Source organism: Cibotium barometz, chromosome 63, assembly GCF_041138505.1.
Source record: "Cibotium barometz isolate CiBa-2024 chromosome 63, ASM4113850v1, whole genome shotgun sequence".
Lineage (NCBI taxonomy): Eukaryota > Viridiplantae > Streptophyta > Polypodiopsida > Cyatheales > Cibotiaceae > Cibotium > Cibotium barometz.
Window position 1 is genome coordinate 31,569,653 of NC_141108.1, and position 24,184 is coordinate 31,593,836.

Consider the following 24,184-nt stretch of genomic DNA (forward strand, 5'->3'; position numbering starts at 1 on the left):
AAGGCACCAATTCCCATGTCTTATTTGCATCTAATGTAACCATTTCTTCATCCATGGCTGTATCCCAATTTACATGCCAACATCATCCTCAAAACATGACGATTCAACATCATGTACAACCTTTGCCATGTATGCAAAATGGTGAGCTACATAACTATCATACATTAATCTCTAAATAGGGTTTTTCACCCTATTCGACTTACGTGGTCCTAGATCTATTCTTTGTGTCCTCGTGGCTACTTTAGCCTTCCTTACACTAGGTGTCCTGATAGTTGGAATCCCAAAGGCTCTGCTTTGAGCCACTAGACTCTCCATCAACAAATGAATGCCCTGCTGAAATCTCAAGCATACCAAGGGGCTCATCGACCTTCTCTTTGCCTTTAGTGATGTACTTGCTGAATTTGTAGGAGTGACACTCTAATATAGACTACCATTCCATGGTCTATCAATATAGACCCACTGTTAGAGGACTCTCTCGGTGCTTTTAATGAGTGTGATTAGTGACCTACATTGGGTGCAACCACCTGTTCTTGTGCATCAGTCCCAATCAAGTCTTTTACATCAGCATGCGAGCTGCTCATCTCATCAAATACAACATCCTTGATCGCCCTCATCTCATGTGTGATAAGATTATATCATTTGTACCCCTTTTGCTCAAGGGAGCAACCCATGAAAACACATTTTTCAACCTTCAAATCTAGCTTATTGCATAGCTCATTAGGAATTTGTACATATGCAACGCATTCAAAAACTTTCAAGTGTGACAAATTTGGTTTTCTACCATTGTACTTCTTCTCGTAAGTCATACCATGCACTGCTAGTGTAGGGGTCTTGTTCATAATATAAATTGTAGTCACATTTCAATCCAATAATGATGAGGTATGCTCTTCTCAGTCATTTATGCACGAGCAACTTTGTAATATGCGTGTTCTTTCTCTTAGTAACTCCATTTTGTTGCGGAGTGTACCTACATGTAAATTGCCTCTGAATTCTATGCTTTTTTAGATACGCACTGAATTCATTGGAGAAATATTCTCCCCCTTCATCTGACCTTAGGCACTTAATCTGCAAACCTGTTTGTTTTTCAGCCAGCATTATGAAATATGAAAGTGAATAAACACTTTACTTTTCTCTTCATGAAGTAAACCCACACTTTTCTTGTGTGGTAATTAATGAAAGATATATAATAACGATGAGATAGCGATATCCTTCCATTGATGTCGTCTTTGTTGGTCCCCATACATATGAGTGCACCACATCAAGTGCCCTCTTGCTTACATTTTTGTCATGTGAAAATACATTCTTTGTTTGCTTCCTAAATTGACATGCTTTGTAGATCTTATACATTTCATCCACCTTAAACATTGACAAACCTGTAACAATTCTAGAATTTTGCATAGACTTCAATCTTGTTGCTCATTTTCATGACTGATACGTTTGTGCCAAATATCTATATCAACCACAATACATATACTAAGTGAAAACATAGCATCTTTGGCATTAGGCATGCCTACATCCAAAGTAACCATTTTGCCCACTTTGTTGTCCTTTGAAACTAAAAGACATTATATCTGTGCAAACCTTACTCAATCATCTGTCCAACAAAAACTAGGTTCTTTGTGATCTTGGACACATGAAGTACATCAAAAAAGTACTTCATGTGGCCATCCTACATAGCCAATGGCACATTTTCAACGTGAGAAATAGGATGAGTTGTGTCATCTTCCATCTCTACATAACCTGGTTTTTCCAAGTTCTACACATCTCTAAACCACTCACCATGACAAGTTATGTGATTAGAGGCTCCCGAGTCCACATACCATACATTATCAGCAGTTGTGGATACATTTGCAGTCATTGTATTTACCATGTGTTACATAGCAAATAAATGCTCATATTTATCTTTAGCTTGCTTGCTTGAAGATGCATAATTGTTTTGCTGCAATTTTCTATTCTTCATGTCACTGCTTCTTGTGACACTTTAAAAAAATGACATGGTTTGCCACAATAATAAAAATTTATAGAACCTCTTCCTAATTGTTATTTGTTCTAGTTGCCACCGCCTCTTTGGCTCCCCTGTCTTAAGACTAGTCTCTTCCACCTATGTATGATTGATGCTGCTCGATGTGAATCATTGGACTGTTGGTATCCATAATTTTGGTTTCCATGTGAACCACCAACTTGGTCTCAACCACGACCTCTACCTCTGCCTCTACCTCTACCTGAATTAGAGTGGAAGGTCTATTCCGATGTATTCTTACTTTGTAAAGAAGACTTCTCACCTAGAGACTTTTCTTCTATGATTAACATAGACATTAAGTCCTGAAAGTTGGAAACATTTTGCTTGACTGCAATGGAGGTCTTGAGAATGGCTTGCACTCTTTACCAAAGCCCATTCAGAAAGATGCTCACCAAATCATCATCTTCCACTGATACATGGATAGACCTAAAGGATTCAACAATTCCCTTTATCTTTAAAGCATACTCATTGATAGACATGCTTTTCTTCTCTACAGTATACAACTCTTGTTTTAGTTGTAGTTTCCTTGCCTTTGTGTTGGTTTAGAACATTTGCACTAGGTTTTGCCATGCAATTGCTGGAGTATTGGCATCCTGTATATGTCTTATCATTGCGTCTGTGACACTCATTAAAAGCCAGATGACTTTCCTTGCACCCTAGTTCCAGTCCTTGAATGCCTTTATATCTATTAAAGTGGCATTCTCTTCTGGTAACTCTAGAGGCTCCTCATTGTCTCCTTCAACATAGTCCCAAAATCCTTTACCCATCAGGATATTAGTCATTCTTAACTTCGAAGCATGAAAATTGTTCTTATCCAGTTTCTCACTGACAATCTAGTTGAGTCTGTCCGACATGTTTGCCTCCTACAACAACTAAAAACGCGCAAACAGACAATTTCTATATGCAACTTATAACACGGTAGTACACCGGTATTTCTACACAACCTGTATGTCATTAGATGTGACTAAAGTACATGTACATACACCCAAGATCAACAATACATGTGTAAACATTATCTGCACTTCCAAAATGCACTATTGTACTGCAATAATCAGGTTTTGAGTAGAGACAGTTCTCAATTGCCCAAAACTTCCCGAAAACACCTTAAAGTGACCAAACAAAGACCAAATGCACTCAAAATACGATTCCAGTCACAAAACCTCAGTAAAAAGTATTAAGCACCTTACAAGAACCTCCATGCTTATGAAGGTAGCTCCTCAATCAAAGAGATGTGTAGCTCCCGGAGCTACCCACGAGGTGTCGTACCTAAACAAGAAGGAAAAGAGATGATGATGCTCTTACCCATGTACTGCTTTCTTTGCCTTCATAGCTTCCTTTTCTTGCCGCTTAGCTCCTTAGCTTGAACCAAGCTCTAATACCATGAAAAGATTGGGGAAGGAGAGAGAGCTTGAGCTCTTGCCAAGCACACACACTCACACAACAATGGATAACACACATACAAAGATGGAAGGCCAAAATATAATTCGTCTTCTTACTCTCAAAAAAAGGTTACAAAAGATAAGTAAAAACCCAGCATAAGTACTAGGGTACTATGTACAAGCAGTCCATAATGTGAACACGCTAAATAGGTGAGCTGAAAAGATAAGTATGCCATAACTTGGCAACAAGTGGACTATGTAAACGTAGTCGAGCTATAGAATCACTGGCTACGATCCGTCGTGTCAAGTACTACCAAATGCTCAAGTGATGTAAATATGAAACAGTTACCCAAGCACATGGTGAGTATCAGCTCTGGTTGAGCTTAACATCTCAACATGAAACTCGACACATAAGCCTAGTAGCACAAAAAAGAAACTTATTTGAAACAATTCTCATACCTAACCCTGAAGCACCCAGGACCTTTGATGCAAACTGATCTGGACTATTTGTTGGAAACGATAATACAATCAATTACAATGTATCAAACCTTACTTCTCATACCCACTAAGTCTTTTCTCCTAGCAACAATGACTAGCACACTTACCAAAGTACTCCCTAGTTAAGAAGGCCAAACTTCTTCAGATCCACCTCTAATGAGGATCTTTGGGAAGAAATGAGTGGACGAAACATAGAATCTTCAAGAGTTGCCATGGTCCTCCGAACTTTAGATTCACCAACTTCCTTTGTAAACAACCCCTTAAATTTTAAGAAGGCATTTAATCATCCCATCTTTGGACATAGCTCCAATAATGGAGCACGAGCAGGACCTAAAACCTCAAGGTTCGCTCCCATGGGAAGCGATCAAACCATGTCAAGATGCCACAATGTTTTAAATATTTGGTGTTGATCCCAAGCTGGGTTTTTCCAAAGGAGACATGACCATAAAAAATAGTATAGTTCAACCGCAGTTTACGACAAACAAGACATGTCTCCTTTACTATACCACCAAGAACAAAAGTTCCACAATAAATAGCAAGCACACAGCGCACAAGCAGGACTGCCACACTCTACAAGAGCCCATTATAGAAGTGCCTTTACCATGAAACTCAGTTCTAGTTCTACTTTGTTTGGACGAGGAATAGGGGACACAAGGAGTGTAAGGAGTCAATGTTAGGGACTTCGTCGTCACATAGAGATCCACAAGGGCATTCACAAAATGTGTCCTTAGTTGCAGAGCAAGCCAACAACCTCAAAGCCAAGCCGATGCGAGAATAAGTGCCATTGGAAACGGCACAACCTAACCTCATCGGACAAGATATCCTGAACTGGAGGGTCTCATGCATCCACCTCCTTGCATTTCACCACCACATGAATTTACAGAAGATATGTTTAGGATGGTGTTTAAAATGGAAAGGGGGGTCGTGACCAATATAGTACCTAGAGGCTCAAAGTTGGGCAAAACCAAGCCAATCCACATCAGAAGGATGATGGTTAAATTTGATGGAACTGGAGATCCCATTTAGTACCTAGAGAGGTTTGATCAAATTTGTGAGGCCATTGGATGGGTTGTGATCCCACCAAGATCTGCTCATTCAAACTTTGCCTTGAAGGCAAAGCAAACAAGTGGTTTAGGTCTCTAAATCCATTTAAAAAGCCCTATTATGGGTCTTGAGACACACTTTCATAGTGGGATTCTCACTCAATGGAACCAAATGGAGCCCTATTGCACAGATCTATAACCTCAAGTAGGAGGGAGAAACCATGTAGGACTAAATTGCTAGAACCAAGTATCTCCACATGAGATGGAGCACACCCGCAAAAGATTGGATGACTTGTTGCTCATCAATTTATTTATGATTGATCTGAAGAGAAAGAGGCTTCATGACCATATCTACAAGTCTAGGTACTATATTTGTGATAAGTGTTATGCTCACGAGGAAATAGACCTAGTAGACAACTTGCAAGATAAGGATGTAGAAGTCATTCGCGACCTGAACCAAGAGATAGGGGACACATTATTTGAAGCCTCATCATCGGCCAAGTGTGCCCAACCAACACCGACTAGAGTCCTAGTTACGGACATGATCATGGATGAGTTGGAAAAGAATCTTTTAGGCCACCAGTTGGATATAGGGATAGCCCCAAGGGAAACCTCAAGGCCAACCCCAGCCTAGCACCTCAAGGAGGGTAACCACACCTATTCTCTTCAAGAGATATGGTATGGTGTACAATTTGCTACCAAAATCAGATAAATAAGCATGCAATGTCTAATGTTAAGGCCTAGATAATAACAATATTATGCTCATTACTATACCAAAATTTTCTCAACTGATGCATAATCCAATGCCCAATTATTAGCACCCCGCACTATTGAGGTATGTACAAATATCAACCACCAATGCTATACCCACCTCTGATATTACCACCCCAATTGGTCCTCCTAGAACTGCACCAATACACAGTACCCAATGACTTTACCAACGGACTTCGAGAGTCCAGAACAAGAGAGCTATGACTCATATGAGCAATATGATTCTAGAAAAACCTCTAGACATTGACTATACCTCTCTATTTGAGCCAATGATGCAACAAAGAGTGATGGACCTCAACAATATGGCACACACACTAGGCCATATTCAATGTTTCAATTACAAGGACCCACACCATGTTGCTGAGTGCCCTCATGGAACCATCACACCTAGTGCCCCAACTCCATCCTCGAATCTAGTGCCAAACCCTAATGTCATTCCATATAGAGTCACATGTTCCAAGTGTAGATTTGAATATGCTTTCAATAAATATCTTAACAAAGTGACAATCACCCCAGTGGTGGCCGGGGCATCAACCATTTGACGAGCCTTAATTTGTTAAGTGTACAAGGCGGATTCATTCATATAGTTGTTCTTAATGCCATCATAAGTCTCCAAACTAAGTCAAGGGCAGTTAACAAGGAGATATCCAAGGCAACAAAGAATAAGAAATATCAAGCTTCGACCTCAAAGACAGCAATCTCCCCAAGAGCTAGAAGCACAAGCTCCAAAGGCTGCATTAGTCCCTAAAAAGGCTAATGAACTAGAACTAGAGGTCTAGAAAGAAGAAGACCTTAAAGCGCTCATGGGAACGCAATGCACGATTGGTTATAAAGGGTGATGACATTCTGACCATTGATAGTGGTTCGGATGATATCCCTAAACCTACCTCCCTCACCGAAGATAACAAGTGATCTCCCATTCAAACCATTCAAATCAACACTACAAAAACTTTCCAAAGAAACTGAAGAAGTATCCCAACCTCGTGTTGGCAAATAAAGCAAAGCCCAAGAGCTTTTGAGGAAGTGCTAGTACTTGAGAAAGTGGTGGAGTGCAAACCACTGACTCTACCTAAGCCGATCCCTGAGAGCCAATCATAGAACCAATGAGGGACCTCAATGCCGGTCAAAGGCCTTGACCGAGACTATAACCATTCTCAAAAGAACCAATTTTGGAGCCTCTTCCTCTGGAACCAATCCGACCAGATTTTGCACTGCTAGATGCAATGAAGAAGGATCCATTGCGAGGTGAAAGATGGTCTTCCATGGATCATCATAGTCACCATGATATTTTCTCTTATGTGATAGGTGAAGACTTCATTTTGACCCCATCAGAGGCACCACCTCCTAGGGAAGGACCAATACACATCCCCTACACATTAGCAAGTCCAAGCCCACCTCTGAGTGATTATGAGCTAAGTGAGCATGAATATCACACGAGGGACATAGCAGGACTCATAGTCTTCTTATCCTTGGAAGTCTGAGTCCTAATATGTTTTCTTTTACAAGGAAATTCTCAACTTTGGAGAGACTTATACAACTGGATGAATGAGAATTTAAGACCCCACACAACTAAACTTGAACCTAAGAAGAGGAGGATGAGCTATGCCTTAGTGTACACTCTCCTTACATACCTAATACAAAAGGACATCCAAAAGTGTGCCCATGAACAAATTGGTACACTACTTTAAAAGGGATGAAATGAATGTTGTGCTACCTATCCTTTATACAAGAATGACAATCTCCATAATCTTGGATGGTGGTTCTGGTGTCAGCATAATCTTGTAACAAGATTTTGGATGGTGAAAATGAGGACCAATAATATAAGCACCTCCCAAACCCTAGCTACTCCGAGGACTAGATTCACGGTGTTGCGACCATGGACATTCTTTGATAAAAGCTTGGGACAAGGTTTGCACGATTGGATGGTGCCAAAATCACACCTATGTCCATGCTCGATGCATTCGAGGTAGAACCAACAAAAGAACCAGCTCTCCTTGAGTTAGATTTCCCCTAAAAAGGACCACCAATTGCATGGCCTGCCTTGGTTCAACATACGAACTAGCCACAATGTGTTGTCTTGGGAGACGTGGATTTCATTAGGCCACCCACCCCTCACACCATCCACACCAACCACTGCAGTAAATAATTACCAATCTATAACCATCAGCTATTTTGAACTGGAGTTTCTAATTGGATCTAAACCTCCATGATGTCAGTTATATGTGACCCCTACAAGTACATTGAAAGAAAGCATTATTCTTGGGAGGGGATGGATCACGACCATCATGTAGCTAGTGAGAGAGGACGCTGTGTGAACAAAAATAGAGGCTGATAGTGTGTACATACATGTACATGGCGTGTGTGAAGTTTTGCTTTTGAGAGCATTGTCAGGTGTACAGAGTGAATGTATTGATGTGAGCATGTACAGCTTGTCCGGAGCGTGGTCAGCTGGAGATGACTTCAGATGCTCGGTTGCTTGAATATGTGTGGGCGCGTCAAAATACAAGGGCACTAAGCTGCATTTGAAGTTGATGGAGGGCTTGTCTTGGACATGGTGTGAAAAGAGAACATGGTGGCCTTATTTTCAAAATAAAATAAATAAAATGATGGATAACGTGGCCATAAAAAGGTGGTGTGCGTGGAGGTTTGAGAGGGCTGCCAACGCATGTTCTAGCAAAGCTGGCGGATACGTTGAAGGTGTGGCCGTTTCGGAGCAGGGTGCGGAGAACCAAAAAAGGAGTTCGTGGCTCTGAAGGGAGAGACATGGAAGGGAAGAAGCCGCCTAGGAAATGTAAGAAGGTGGCCTTTGTGTAAGGAGCAGCGAGACGAGTGTGTGGTGAGAAGAAACGCCATCGGGAAGTAAGAAGGGGTCGCCGGTGGTCAGCAAGAATAGAGGTGCTGGAGAGAGACTGCGTAGCTGCAGAGGATGTAAGGAGTGGTCGCCTTGGTCACGTGTGGAGAGGACACGTTGGTTTCTGCAGTTTGAAGTGTTTGTTATGTCTACTGCAGAGAAGTTGCCTTTTTTTGTTTTGAAGCTGGCTGGGCGTTGGCCCACATGGAATCAGGGGTTTGTTTGAAGGCGAGTTGGTGTGGCAGCTCTGGTTTTATGAACAGTCTGGTGTGTGGGTAAAGGTGACTGCCTTGGTATGGTTTGTAAAGGGGGCTCTTGGGCGCAACAGTACAGGTGATTGGAGCGGCGGCTGTGAAGAGGCGTGGAAGAAGTGCCGGGCTGCAAACAAAAGTGTGGGGAGCCTCCCCTTGTGAAGAGCAGTGAGGTTGAGGAAGCTGCTGCTGGCGATGATGAGAAGGCTGAATACATTAACATTAGTGATGGCGGTGACTGGGACGATAGTGAGTGGCCGTGTGGCGCTGTTGAGGGCAAAACAATGGAATTGTTTCACTTGGTTTTGACGCCAGCAGTGGCTGAAGCAAGCAAAGGAACTTAGTAGAGCCGAGCAAGCAGATATTTGTGCAGATGCTAGAGGGAAAGTTGTCTTGCTTTTGTTTTGGCAAAGGTTGGTGGTGACGGAGACAATCGGTACCTTGTGGTGTTGGGACCACCATTTCGAAGTGGTGGTACACTGAGAGAAGGGATTGGGCTGGCAGCAACTACAGGGCAGCTAGGAATTCAAGCAGTGAAAGAATATGGGAGCAGTGTAGCAGTGAAGTAGAGAGTGATGATTGAATTGCTTCTGCAGCGTCTATCTCAGCATGTAGAGAATTGTGTTGTCTTTCTTCCTCTATATTATGTGCTCCTGGGATTCCTCCATTGGTAGCTTTGCTTGGATGGCTACTCCCTTACTGGGCACCACAAATTCAATGGGCATTATAGCCTCCAGCCCATATACCAGCTTGAATGTTGCTTGCCCCATTGAGACTTTGTATGATGTGTGGAATGCCCATATACCAGCTTGAATGTTGCTTGCCCCATTGAGACTTTGTATGATGTGTGGAATGCCCATAGGGCAGTATCTAGTTTTTGGTCCCAATCATTTTTATTGGCATTTATGATCTTCTTTAGAATTTATGTCAGAACCTTGTTGGTAGATTCCGCCTGGCCATTGCATTGTGGGTAATAGGTTGAGGACTTCTTGTGATTGATGAGGTACCTTTCCATCAACCCTTTCATTACCTTGTTTATGAAATCAGAGAGCCAGAGAGAGAGGGTGTGTGTGTGGTTTTTTTTGTGGATTTCTACCTCTTCTGGAGACTCAGGCCAGAGTTGTAAATTCTCCTGATTAGCTGTGGTAGCTGGTGTTTGGTGATGCCAGAGAGTTCTTTTTTGTTCTTTGTTTGTTTGGGTACAAGTTGTACCAGCTAGATCTGAAATATAAGTCTTGGTCGTGCCTTTTGGTCTGGTGTTCTGGTGTGTTTGCATGCGTGAGTGGAAGTGTGGCATGCTATAAGGGCGTAAACAGCTTTACCGCTTCAGTGCCATCAACGCCATGCTCAAGCTCCCCTTCCGAATGGTAAATGTATCTCTGGTAGATGAGGGCACCCTAAACCCATCAACATCCCAAGCCTTGTCATCCACTTACGAGCCACTGTCTTAGGTAATCCCTAACACTACACAACACTCTTGCCTCACCGTGTTGGCCACCCCCTCAAACTATTATGAAGATCCAAAACCTTGGCAATGAAGACAAAGACCACCTCCCAAACCCTAGCCTCAGTAACCCTTCAGGGAAGTCACCAAAGGACGCATGGGCACCCAAGAGACCCTAGCTAGCCAAGGAAAGTACGATGCACATGCAAGGACCTGTGGCAACTGCAGCCATAGGAAAGTACGATACACATGTAAGGACCTGTGGTGGCAATAGCAACCACCATTTGGCCCAAAGCCCAACCGTGAGCAGAGATATGCCAAGCGGGCACCCCAAGCAATAGAGTTCTACCCAAACCCCGAGCCTCATTGGATCCTTGTCAAGCTGCTAGAAGCCCAACACTTCTACAAAGGGAACCTGTCCACCATCTGAGTTTCAAAAACCTTGCCATCAACCTCGAAAGCCTAAAAAATCCACGCGATAGGTTTAGAATTCTATGCTTCATTGGATCCCGATAGAATTGCTAGATACACAAGGATCCTACAAAGAAATCCCACACATCTGGGTGCCAAGGTCAAAGAAAACCGTGCTATGGACCCTTATAACGCACCCTCAAATGTCAAATCCAAGTGGTTATGGAGACCCAAAGCTGTGCCTTTGCTGACGCCACCAACTCCAAAGCTTAAGCAAGAATGGAGAGCAGTGGCTTTCACCTTGACTCTTTGTGTCAACACCACCTTTAGAAAACTCAGAAGAGCCTGTGGACCCTAAGCAACAAGAGGCAACACCTTCCCCATGTGTAATGGCTCTGTGCGTCCTTATTCCCATCAAAGAAGAGCTATCTATGGTGCCATACCCCAAAGAGAACCGTTTTGTGGCACTGTTAAGGAACCCCAAGGCTCAAAAAGATCACCATGACCCCACAACACCTGCATACACCCCGTTGTCCGCAACACCAACTCGTAAGTTGGAACTAGAAAAAAATTGCTTCATACTAGCAAAGCCGGCTGTGGTTGCGTCCAGGCTTTTGTCATGGATTGGCAAACGATTCTCCACTCTCGCCCTCTTAGTGGATGCAGAGTAAACCTCGAACCCTAGCCCATGTGTACACATGTAAGTAACCCTCCCCGCTCAAGTGTATAGTCACTACCTTCAGCAAGAATGATACAAAATACAAAAACATAAAAACATATCAAGAATCGTTCAAAAAATAATAACACATTTGCACTGTGCACACACATTTGCTCATGCTGATGTGGCACTTGAGTCGAATCGGTGATCTCAAAATTTTGATCGCCCAATTGTTATCCTAAGGTCAGATCGACATTGGTTGGATCGCAACTATTCAAGAAAACAAAGACGGGTCGTGTGCAGATTGGGTGAGAGAAGGAAAGAGTGCCTTGGTCCACCTTTGTGCCAGCAACGACAAGTGGGGGAAGCAAGGCAAGCAGGGCCATGTGCCCTTGTCATCGTGCAGGGAGAAGAGAAGAGAAGAGAAATGGAGCTTATGCCTTTGGCTTATGCAGAGCAAGGAGCAGACAAGCCTGTGCCATGTTCGTTACCTATACAGATCGGGTGAGTAGCAGACAACATGGAATAGGAGCTTACAATATGCATTTGAGGAGCAGGTGAAGCTGCTTCAGAGGAGGCTTAGTCCATACCAGGCAAGGGTAGTTGATCATCAAGAGGACATCTTGGCGCATTTGGTAGACTGTAAGTGCATGGTTAATTTCGTGGCACATGCCAGCTTCAATCATGGATAGCTCATGGATAACATAGGTATGATGGTACATAGGTATGATGGTTCTCAAGGAGTCCATGGAAGCTGCCACACTTTCAGCTTTCAGTGGCAAAGGCTTTGCTAAAGCAGTACATGGAGGATCACGAGCAAGAACTCAAGAAGGGGACGAAGCTCTATCAACCATCCGAAGCCACCATGGGGATGCTCCACAAGGAGAAAGAACATGTAGGCACACCAAACCTAAGAATCCCTGATTGCAGGACTAGTTGTAGCTTGACAAGGTTCGGTATGCATCTAAGTCTGAGCAGAGATATTGGTAGAAGATTGATGCTTTTGAAAGGCACATGACAGCAAGAGATGTGAAGGAATGGAGGCTTTTCGGCGGTAGTTGCTACACAAGGAAGAAGCCCAAAGCAAGGTTCGCGAAATCGAGGCTCTTCACAAAAGTCTAGCAACAACTAGTGAGACTAGAAGAGCTCCTCACAATAGAGGAGGAGGAACTTGGGGCTTACAAAAAGGGAAGGTGTTAATGAGCTATACTAAGCATGCATCTGAGGACTGTCATGTGAGAGAGCTTCACAATTTGCAGGAGACGGTTTCAACTCTTCAAAATTTGCTCACAAAGAAGATGGAATATGAACTAACTCTGATGAAGGTATCGGTTAAGCTTGACTTTGAATTACAAGACTGGGGATGAGTCTCCCGCGACAGCCATTAGCACCTTTCTTGCCAGTGCACAAATCTTCAATACCTTCTCTCCAACCGGCAAAGCTACATGCCCCATGGTGTGATGAAGGCCACACCCGGCTGCCGCTACCAGTAATATGGCAACAAGCCAACATCCACGTTCTTCCTGACAACCCAGAAAGTGAATATAACCACTTCACCCTCTTTTTACTGCATATTTTGGCTCCCCAACTGAATGGGCAGAGCACTACCCACAAAGGGTAGAGCTAGTACAGTTGGGATTGTTTATAGGTACATCAGATAGCCCAATTTCCAAAACACCCGTAAACCCCAAAGAAAATCCCGCTAACACTAAACCCAAATTAGCTTGCGCTTCCAACCACACCCTGGCAAGTTCCCAGTGTGCAATCAACGCTCTTCACTCACATCCATTCGCCATTGACACTAGGAACTTTGACCTCCGCAGTCCTTTCCTACCTTGTGGTCCATCCAGCACCCATCCTTGCACCCATGCATTCAACCGATCACACCCATCTTATCAAGGCACTTTGACATCAAATCCCATTCTTGTACACAGCGTCCATACCCCATGCCACACTTTGCATGTTTGCTTCTGGTCCAATTGTCTTGATTCGTCCTCTTCATTGAGACTTGTTCTTGCTTCGTCTAGCCCTCTTCCCATCAATGGCTCACCATTCCAACGTCGGCACACTCACAAGGACTACTAGCCTTCCAAACGCACTTGGCACATTGGGACTTTGTAAGGATGCCACCGCATGATCCTCCCATCTTATCCAATGAAATGGGCACCCCAATCGTGCTCCTTGGAGCCGTCAGATCCATTCACCCAAACGGCGATCTTCACACAATGTGGTGCTTCAACCAATCATGCTCTGCATCTCCCTCCAAGGCACACAACAGGCCTACGTCCAGGCTACTCAAGCGAGGTAGAGATGCCCAAAAGGTCATAGCAGTGCCACATGCCAAGGTCGACAGTGTTCAACATTCAAAATTTCACCCCGATCACTCTGTAATGTTGCCCTTCTGTCCACGGACATTGCCATGCTTCTAGCAAATCCGAACGTATAGCCAGCAACATTACAAACCCAGGCTCAAGAAGCACCTGGATCCATGCGGCCATGTCCGGCAAGCCCCACACAGTTCACGGCTTCCCAATGTTCCAACTTGGCAGGGTGTCCTCAATTCTTTCATTCTCATGGACACCACAATCTCACTCACACCTGCCTTATCGGCCCGCCTCATTACATATCAACTACCAATTTCCTATCTCAAACCATGTAAAACAATCGAAGAAAGTAGACAAATATATGTCAAAGAGAAGAATGCGTAGCAGAAGACTAACGCACGTAGGAGACGCATCACCATCAAGCACCACGAACACCCCCAACGGGCACTGCAGCATCCCTCCATCGGGCTCCCATCTCCCGGTGAGCTGCCTCCCAAAACACCGGCCGGAGGAGATGACTATGACAAGGTGCCACTCTAGCCTATATATGGCTCTTCAACTTCCCATGCTTCCACTTATGGGATAATCCAAGGCAACTTCTAGTCATAGATCACAAGCTCGAAATCGCCAACCTTCCAACACCCTCCCTCGATTCGAGGCTCTGCAAGCCACCGAGGCGCGAGGGGGTCGCCCAGGACCACACACACCTGAGCCGCCCAGGACCACACACGCCCAGGCTCTGATACCATGTCAGAATATGCAGCGGAGATGATGACCAGATCTGGGAACACGAGCAAAAAACGCAATGCAGAAAATCACAGCACAAGAGAGGAAGAGATAGAGGCGTGTAACTCTGCTCTATATACACAAGAAGATCCCGAGTATGATACAAAAATGATGGGGAGCATGGGGCATATTTATATGCCCCATACATGCAGTCGGCTTGCGCTAGAGGCTCTCCACGACTGCATAAAGCAGTCGGCCAGCAGTAGTAGCCTCCACGACTGTAGGAGCAAGTCGGCCAACCACCAGCACCTCCACGACTGTGTAAAACAGGTCGGCCAGCCATGGGGTGCAGTCGGCCAGCACCATGGGCTCCTGCCAACCATCTGGGGAAAAATAGGGGAAAAAACGGGGGGAGAGGAAAAATGATAAAACACCTCATAAGGGCGGGCACACCCACAACAAAGGCCCTGGTGTATAAAAATAGACAGGATGTGACTTCTAACACCCCCTCTCAGCTCCTGGCTGTGAAACCAACCACACGGAGCTGGGGTGCCGCCTGAGCAAATCCTGAGATAGCGACTTCGTGAGAAGAGGTCCACCGTACTGTCCTCCGTCGAACAGAACTCTAGCAAGATGTCATCAGCAACCATCTGTTCACGAACAAAGTGCCTCTGGATGACCATGGGTTCCACCAGTGGAAGTCCAAACCTGCAATGCAACCTCTGCATCCTCACCACCTCACAAGCAGTATCACAAACAGCCCGGTACGCTGCCTCTGTCCTCGACAAGGCAAAGGATGACTTTCTCTTACTGCTCCATAAAACTGCTCCTGGGCCTGAAGTACATCTCCTCGTGTCCGGATCTCCTCCCCAAACCGAGTCACTCCAACCGTGGAGTCGGACTCCATCCAACAATCCCCCTCCTGTGTATAAGAGTCCATGATCCTTCGCATGCCGCAGAAACCACAGGAAACGCAATCCTGCCTCCCAAAGAGTCATCAGCAACCATGAGCTCAACTGCCTCATCGGAAAGATCCCGTCCAATCTGGTGTCCATCAACCAGATCAATGAACCATTCTGCTTCTGAGTCAAAGAGGCATCACACTGCTCACAAGGATCAACACCTGTTACGGTGCAAAAACAAGTCCTGGAAACCTAATGAAGACCATGCCAGGCCTTCTGAAACTTGTCAACCACCCCCTCTGAATCCGGAACCACAAAGCCTGGAGTATGCACCTCCTTCTACAAGTAATCAACTGCGACCTGCCTGGCTTTCCGAAAGGTCCCCGTGGAAAGAACATCCTCAGCTACAGGAGGTTCTTTGTCCCGAATACTACGAGACATCAGAGCATAAGTTACCTGTTCAGTTTCCTTTGACTGACGAACACAAGAACTACCAACATCAGTACTGGAGAGTTCCTGCCAACTGCTGCCATCTACTGGCAAGCTATCCACCATCTGGTCCCGGAAAGCCTGCACCTGCAGCGTATCCACACTTAAGTGGCCATTACCAAACTGCCACTCATCACAAACCTGAGGACCTGGGAGAGAGAGTGCTGAAAGCTTGTAAACTCCATTCTCCACTCCGCCTTCCCAAACCACCTGGCCTGATGCTTTGTCCCGGAGAGCAACAAAATGCTCATCAAACTCCACCCGTACGCCAGTCTTGCAAACCTGATACACTGACAACAGATGACAACCAAGTGACGGGACATACAACACCTGGGAGGAATGCTTCCCCCCTCTGCCATCGGGAACTATCTCCATCCTGCCCTCACTGTAAACTGGGATAGTGGACGTATCCCTAGTAAAAATGTGACCAGAAAACCTACAAAGATCCTCTAAACCGAAACGGGAAGGAGTCATGTGCCTGGAAGCACCACTATCTAGAATCCACTCCCCGAGTATCCGTTGCGGAGAGTCCTCCAATCTCCTCCCTACTTGAAGAAAATGAAACATCGGTGTTCACCACCTCCAGGTGCACAAAAGCCGGAGTCTTCATGATTGTTGCTGAGGAATCTTCACCCTTCTCGGTCTTCCGCTTGGGACACTGCCTCCAATAGTGGCCTTTCTCGCCACAATCATTACAGGTCCTCTCTGCCTTTAGTTTCTCGCGGTCAGTAACGGACTTCTTCTCAGAAGACTTCTCCGACGAAGCCTTCCCTTTGCCCGTGTTACGGCCTTTCGACCGTTGGCCAGTTAAGGCCTCCGAACCTCCACCCTAGGGAGGGTTCGTGAATCGTTCCTCCTGGTCCAGGACCATGGGCACAAGCTCCTCCCACGTGATGGTGCTGAGCCTGCCACACTGGTAATCAAAGACGAGTAAAAAACTGAGTACTGAGGGGGCAAGTGTGACAGCAACGTTATGGCCATGTCCTCTGACCATATCTCCTTCCCAGCCTGAAGAACTTCCTGCTGAAGAGCCTGCAGCTTGTTAATATGCTCCTGCATCGTCGACGACTTTGCAGGGCTCATAACCCGCATCTGTACTTCCAAGGAAATCCTCTTCATGGGCGATACCCTGTTGTAAAGAGAGGCTAAATGCTGCCATATACCTCTGGTCAGCATCATATGCTTTACATGATTGATTACCTGTGGTGTGCAATTGAGAAAGATAAACGAACGGACCCTGGCATTGACACGATCCCACATCTGTGTCTGAGCCTCCCGGTCCTTTCGGATCGACGGTAACTCCCCTTCCTCTACTTCCGGCCGTGAAACACCAACAACGACGAAATCAGCGAGGTCGTAAGACTCCAAAACAGATTCCATCATAACCTTCCATATGCCATAGTTGGGATGTACTTTGAAAAGGGTGGGTGGGTGGGAACAAAGAAGAACTAATACCTGCAAGTGGCTATCCAGCAAATCAGCCCGCCGTCCTCTTGCTTCTCCTCTTCCCGAACAGTCCCGTACGGTCCACCAATCAGCAACACAACAGTCCCCCTCTTGCTCACACAAATCCCAAGAACTATCTAGAGCCTAGGCTCTGATACCATGTCAGAATGCATAGCGGAAGACTAACGCACGTAGGAGACGCATCACCATCAAGCACCACGAACACCCCCAACGGGCACTGCAGCATCCCTCCATCGGGCTCCCATCTCCCGGTGAGCTGCCTCCCAAAACACCAGCCGGAGGAGATGACTATGACAAGGTGCCACTCTAGCCTATATATGGCTCTTCAACTTCCCATGCTTCCACTTATGGGATAATCCAAGGCACCTTCTAGTCATAGATCACAAGCTCGAAATCGCCAACCTTCCAACACCCTCCCTCGATTCGAGGCTCTGCAAGCCACCGAGGCGCGAGAGGGGGTCGCCGAGGACCACACACACCTGAGCTGCCCAGGACCACACACGCCCAGACTCTGATACCATGTCAGAATACACAGCGGAGATGATGACCAGATCTGGGAACACGAGCAAAAAACGCAGTGCAGAAAATCATAGCACAAGAGAGGGAGAGATAGAGGCGTGTAACTCTGCTCTATATACACAAGAAGATCCCGAGTATGATACAAAAATGATGGGGAGCATGGGGCATATTTATATGCTTCATACATGCAGTCGGCCTGCGCTAGAGGCTCTCCACGACTGCATAAAGCAATCGGCCAGCAGTAGTAGCCTCCACGACTGTAGGAGCAAGTCGGCCAGCCACCAGCACCTCCACGACTGTGTAAAACAGGTCGGCCAGCCATGGGGTGCAGTCGGCCAGCACCATGGGCTCTTGCCAACCATCTGGCATCCATCCACACCATGGAAAAATGGGAAAAAATAGGGAAAAAAACGGGGAGAGAGAAAAAATGATAAAACACCTCATAAGGGCGGGAACACCCACAACAAAGGCCCTGGTGTATAAAAATAGACAGGAGATGACTTCTAACACAGTATGTTAAACTTTTCACTGGATAAGCTTCTGTACGGGCCCACCTTCTGCCCAATGCCCATGCATGCCACCTGCAATATATACACGGGCTCTACATATTATAAACACATAGACACTATTCATACACAAACCTTCCACCAATGAGACTCATCCTTCGACAGCCATCTAGGTACATTTCTGGCTCAAGGGGACCATGGGGACGCAAGCCTACCCCATATTATGATCCATCGCCTGGACCTTCCCCAAATCAGCAGGAACCTTCCGTGGCCTCCACTTCAACCACACCACCCGTTCAACCCACTCTGCCTTTATCCCAAGTGCTTGACACTGCAAATCCCTCAAGCCACAGAGGCCACGCAGCTCCCTTGCAGCCATGGGCATAACCATGTGCAAGTCTGTTGCCATCCCCCTAACAACGTAATGATCTTGACTCCCCTTGTGTTGGAGAAGTGCACTCACACAAGCACACCTTCCACCCATTGCCCATGCACATCACCTGCATATTTCACTATGGACATCACAAATTTTTCACTTCTTGCATAGCATGTCACACATAAACACATGCACGTGCAACTAACCTCGTCAACACCAACCCTCCATGTACATCTCTGGATGGGAAAACCATGGCAAGTGAAAGCCTGACTCATAGCCTGGAGAACCCTAAAACTCGCAAGTACCTCCAATAAGCTTCCTTGCCTATATCCTCAGCTTCGACTCCCAATTCAACACCAACAAAACCTCTTTCTAGCTGATGTTAAAAGCCCCATCTAGGCATAATGTCTTGTCGCACCAAGACACCCCGGACCTCGATCTACCCATGTTAATCATTCCATGGGGTCATGGCACTTATTTCGTTAGACAGGGTACAGACCGCTTCTACTAACTACCTCATATTGAAGGCTCCACACCACTTGCACAACCAACAGAGACCCGCCATGAAGCACCTCTACATTGCCTATCACTTCCCATGCCGCCTAAACAAGCTTCCTGCCATTAGGGTTGCCCAAAGCTGCCCATCACTTTGCTTTGCCTTTGGCTGCGGATAGGTCCCGAACTAATCACTTAACCTCACCACCAACTCCATGGCATATCCTCAACCATCCACAACATCCACTTCTCGGCAACATCTTCACCACTAACTTGGGTGACGCGAGGACCCGGTCACCATTAGGAAGGGGGTATGTTAACTACTCCGTTGGTTAACATGGTTTCGCCGCTTGGGTGACGTGAGGACCCGGTCACCATTAAGAAGGGGGTAGTTAACATGGTTTCGCCCGTAAGGCACTTTGCCATCTTACCCGTGTGAACGAGCACTTATCTGTTATAAGACGGCGTTGGAACATATCAAGCAGCCTTACCATGCACTTAATATCAAGCAGACCTTACCATACACATTGTACACTTAGTGCACCTGCATGGGAGTTTCCAATCGGGGCTCTAAGGCAAGACCCAACGACACATGCTTCAGCAAGGCTAAGGTAAGCTCTAGACTTGAACATGAACTAGCCATTTCTACATTCCCTCTCCCAATGCCATATCTTTAGTATTTACCTGGGTGTTTAAATCACAAGCTTCGCATGCATTTGACATCTCAGAAAATGCTGATAGGTGCTCCACAATTTGCATCCCTTTCAATACCACATAGCTCCGCTGCCCAAATCTCTCATGCCACAATCACATCGACTCAGACAATAAAGGCTGACAATTCATAGAGATTATTCATTCTCATTCCTCTTCCAATATCATTGTTGCTGGCATACGATCACTGCACCAACTCAATCAAAATAGTCTGTATGGTCCTTAAAAAAAATGAATTTCTCTTGATATATAGAACATGGAGAACATCTAAAAGCTTCTTAGTTACATCATTTCTTGAAACTAAAGAGATAGTACATGTGGCTTTTATTGATCATTTGGCATCTTAGTATCACCATTGCTTGAAACAAAAGAGATAGTATCTGCTACCAGACTGGCATCTCCAACTGACTATAGAGATGTACACAAATCTCTTCAATTGCTACAATGGTTCCAATTCCACTTCAACATTGTTGCTTAACTCCTTGGTGAGCTTCAACATGCCATTTTTGTCATCTCCTTCCCTTTTTCTCTACACTTGTCTCGCATATATCCCTGTTTGTCGCAGTAGAAACATTTCAGCATCTTCTTCTTCTTCTTTTCAGTCGAGGAAGAGGGATTACCGGAGTCCCTCCCCTTACCTTTCTTTGTGCTTGGTTGAGAAGGCATAATCACCACCATCTCTAGCCTTGTGATGAATCTTGTCCTCTAAAAACATGGCATGGAAAACCTCAAAAGTTAAAGGATTCCTCACTTAAGTATTCAAAGAAGTGACCAGATCATCATATTTATAGGGCAAGACCCTAGTGCACTTTCAAGCAAGCTCTTCGCTTTCCCAATAGCCGCCATTTGGTCTATAAGAATCTTGATCTTTGTAATGAAGTGCTCTTCTGCTTGTCCATCAGACACCTTCATAATACTAGCTAATTCTCAAGGTTTTGTATCCTTGTCCGATTTGTGGTCTGGTCATATGCTGAATCAGAGTCATAACACAATTGGTGACAATGGTAACGACGGCACACAGAGTATCTACATCCCTTCTCCACACCAAAATAAGATCATGATCCAGTAGAATTATTTGTAAAAACTTAAGCACTGTGTCTTCTTCAGGTTACCCCTGAGGTTGCCCTTCGTATGTCATGCCAAGGTTGCCCTTTTTCCTTTTGCATCTCTAGCCTGGATATAACATGAGAAAAGTTATGTAAGAAAGAAGCAACAACCAAAAAATCCTACAAAGAAAAGCAACAAGAGAGACCAAAGTACGGCTCTACCTTTCCAGCCATAGATGCCCTTGAGCTCATGAACATTTCATAGATTTCATAGAGCCTACGTCTCTCCTGATTGGAAACAGAGGGCCTTGCCTTGAGCAATACTGATCTCAAAACTGCCATGGTGATTATGGGACTTTCCAATTTGTCTGAAATAGTTCCGTCCTTAATCTTTGCTTCAGATAAGAAGCTGTGGACTGCTTCCAGCTGAGCGTCCGATAAAACAGCTTGCAGATCTGCTCCACTGAAATTCTCTGTCAAAGAAGCCACCACATCCAGACTCGTATCCTCAGCAAGCGGGAGCTGCATAACCAAACGATGTAAGGTGATTGTTAAGACCATTATAAAATGCCACAAATCTGCAAAGAAAAGATCCTGTGTAGGTTCAGCGCTGAGACGGAGCAACCCCCACCACAGGGCACCTTCATTGCACCATCATCTAGACAACTAACTGCCTCTACACACCCACGTGACTGGCAACGCATGTGGGAGATCGGAAACAGAACCACATCTGAGACCCAATACTAGACATAACAAACAGAGTCAGATGCCCCATCGGCATGAAGGACCCTTTTCAATCTCGTTGGGTCTCGAAAGGAGATTTTCACATGACTTCATATAACCCTCTCCTCCTAATTTCTCACCTCCATGCAGGTGACAGCTGGGACCTGAGAGAATGCTGGACAATCCTTTATTCCATCCCAAAGTCTAGGAGATGTCTCCTCATATCTACTGATTCCAGAAGCTCAATGAGTAAAGTGGCATGTAGTGTCTATTTGGGGTGTGTCATCACATCCTCCTGGAAATCTAGCATCTCTGCAAACATCTTTGTTTTGCATGTATTGGAATCCCCTAAAAAAATTACCCCTACGCATCTCTGCAAACATCTTTGTTCTGTGTGTATTGGAATCCCCTAGAAATAGTACCACTCCTTTAAAAACTATGTATGGTTTGAAGGCCCTAGCATGTGTGTGGTCTGCACACATCCTTGTTGTGCATGTATTTAAATCCCCTAATAATAGTACCCCTCGTTGGGGGAAAAAAACCTCCGTATGGTGTGAAGGCCCTAGCATGTGTGTGTGTGTGTACAACACACACACACAAACACACATGTACTTCATTCAATGTGAATGTATGTATATTTATTATTTATTAGTACATTAATATGCATGATGAGAATTTTCTATAAGCTGTCCCCAATCTCCCATATCTACTGATTGTAGAAGCAGAGAGGCATGTAGTGTCTATATCCTCCAAGTGCGCCTGTACGTGATGTCAACGCATCCTCCTGAAAATCTAGCATTTCTGCCCACACCTTTGTTGTGCCTATATTAAGAAGCCCTAATAAAAGTACTTCTCTTTGGTAAGAAAATCCCGTATGGTTTGAAGACCCTGAAGTACACATTAATTCACCTATCAGGGAACCTGTTTTGTTAAGTGCAAGTTCTTTTCACCCCTTTCAGAAAAAAAAAAGTCAAGAATCTCATGCTAAAGCAAGCATGCATGCACTACAAATGAATCTGACCTTGTGTGAAAGAACTTGCAATATCTCCAGCCGTTCCCTTGCTGTAGGGAAGTCACATAGAAGAAGTCGATCAAGTCGCCCTGGACGGAGTAGTGCCGCGTCAAGTAGATCTGGCCGACTGTTCCATTGTGACATATGTTTTTCAATGTCAGATCTCACTCAAGCAGTTTAAAAGAACAAAAGCTATCAAGCCTACCAATTTTACCAAGCACATCAGCTGCAGTGTACCAGACCTCCCCATCCTACAGGCCCTAGGCATCCATGCGACAGCTCCACATCTGTAAGATCCTTCGGAGACACAGGGAGGCCCCACCATAGGTGCTCATAGAGAGCCTATATGAGGTCCTAGATGATGCCCGTGCACAAAGATCATACCATGGACGGTACCTTATATTCATAATATGAGCCAGGTTGCTACTTCTTCTTGTACTCATACAATTAACTTGTCTCTTCACATTATCAATATTGTGTATGTAGCTAGTTATTTCATTTCCTTTTCTTTTTCCATGATGCAATTACCTCATGGAACTACTCTAACTCATTTTGGTCTCATAGACCCTTTGGGTCCTTTGTAGAAGTTTGTAGAAATCTCTCTCTCTCTCTCTCTCTCTCTCTCTCTCATGTTTCTATGTTCTTAGTATTCCATGATGAGTTTCCATGGACAGTTTTCTATCACCCCAATGAGATAGCTATGTTTATGTTTTCTTTCTGTTTTATTTTCCATTCATATGCCATGGACATTATTGTATCACTTTGGACTCATAGGCCCATTGGATCTTTAGTCGACGCTTAATCTCTCTCTCTCTCTCTCTCTCTCTCTCTCTCTCTCTCTCTCTCTCTCTGGATGTAGAAATCCACATCCAGATATGCCACCAGTGGGGAGTCTCCATACCTGCCACACTACGAGGACATATTGAAGTTCTCCAATCTAGGGGATATCCTCCTTGCTGGAGACTTCAACGCCCGCACCGTCAGTGCACAGGTACTTTTCTTTGAGATAGAGGATCCCATGTACCAGGAGATCAACACTATGGGCACAGATCTCGAGCGGAGATCACAAGACATGACAGCCCGTACAAACTATGGGGAGTACCTCCTAGCCCTTAGAGGAGCTCATGGTTTAGCCATCTATAATGGCCTGGCTCCAATGCCTTCACTTGCTACCCCTTCGAACATAGAGCTAGTATAGTGGACTACTTGGTGGGCTCTCTCTCCTTGATACCCCTCATCTTGGATTTTACCATTTCACCCCGCCCCATTGATGTTGCAGCTGATCATGAATACTTAGCTTTCTCCTCACATGCTAGTACACCATCCAGCCACTAGCCCTACCACACCACCGCCTGTAAACGGAAGGGGCAACTGAACACGGAAAATCTAATCAATCATGAAATCTGAAAATACATATATGCATGCCAAATAAAACAAGATGACAAATCTGCGCAGTAGACCACACTAGGGGCCAGAAGATGGGCTACCACGCCCCCCCCCCCCCCCCCCCCGCCCCCCTTTATGGTTAGATTACCAAAAAGGAGTTTGCTTCCAATACAACT

The 24,184-nt window shown here is 45.2% G+C and overlaps 1 protein-coding gene across 2 annotated transcripts in view; it reads right to left on the minus strand.

The window, feature by feature from the left end:
• Window positions 1–19,959: 19,959 nt before the first annotated feature.
• Window positions 19,960–24,184, minus strand: part of PEX1 (peroxisome 1) — a 101,286-nt gene continuing 97,061 nt past the window's right edge. For both annotated transcript variants that reach the window (XM_086796199.1, XM_086796200.1), the window contains exons 16-18: window positions 22,632–22,749; window positions 21,110–21,409; window positions 19,960–21,014 (exon numbers count right to left, since the gene is read on the minus strand). In XM_086796199.1, the coding sequence (XP_086652325.1) occupies window positions 20,976–21,014; window positions 21,110–21,409; window positions 22,632–22,749 (457 nt within the window). In that variant the 3' untranslated portion in view covers window positions 19,960–20,975. The remainder of the gene's footprint in view (window positions 21,015–21,109; window positions 21,410–22,631; window positions 22,750–24,184) is intronic.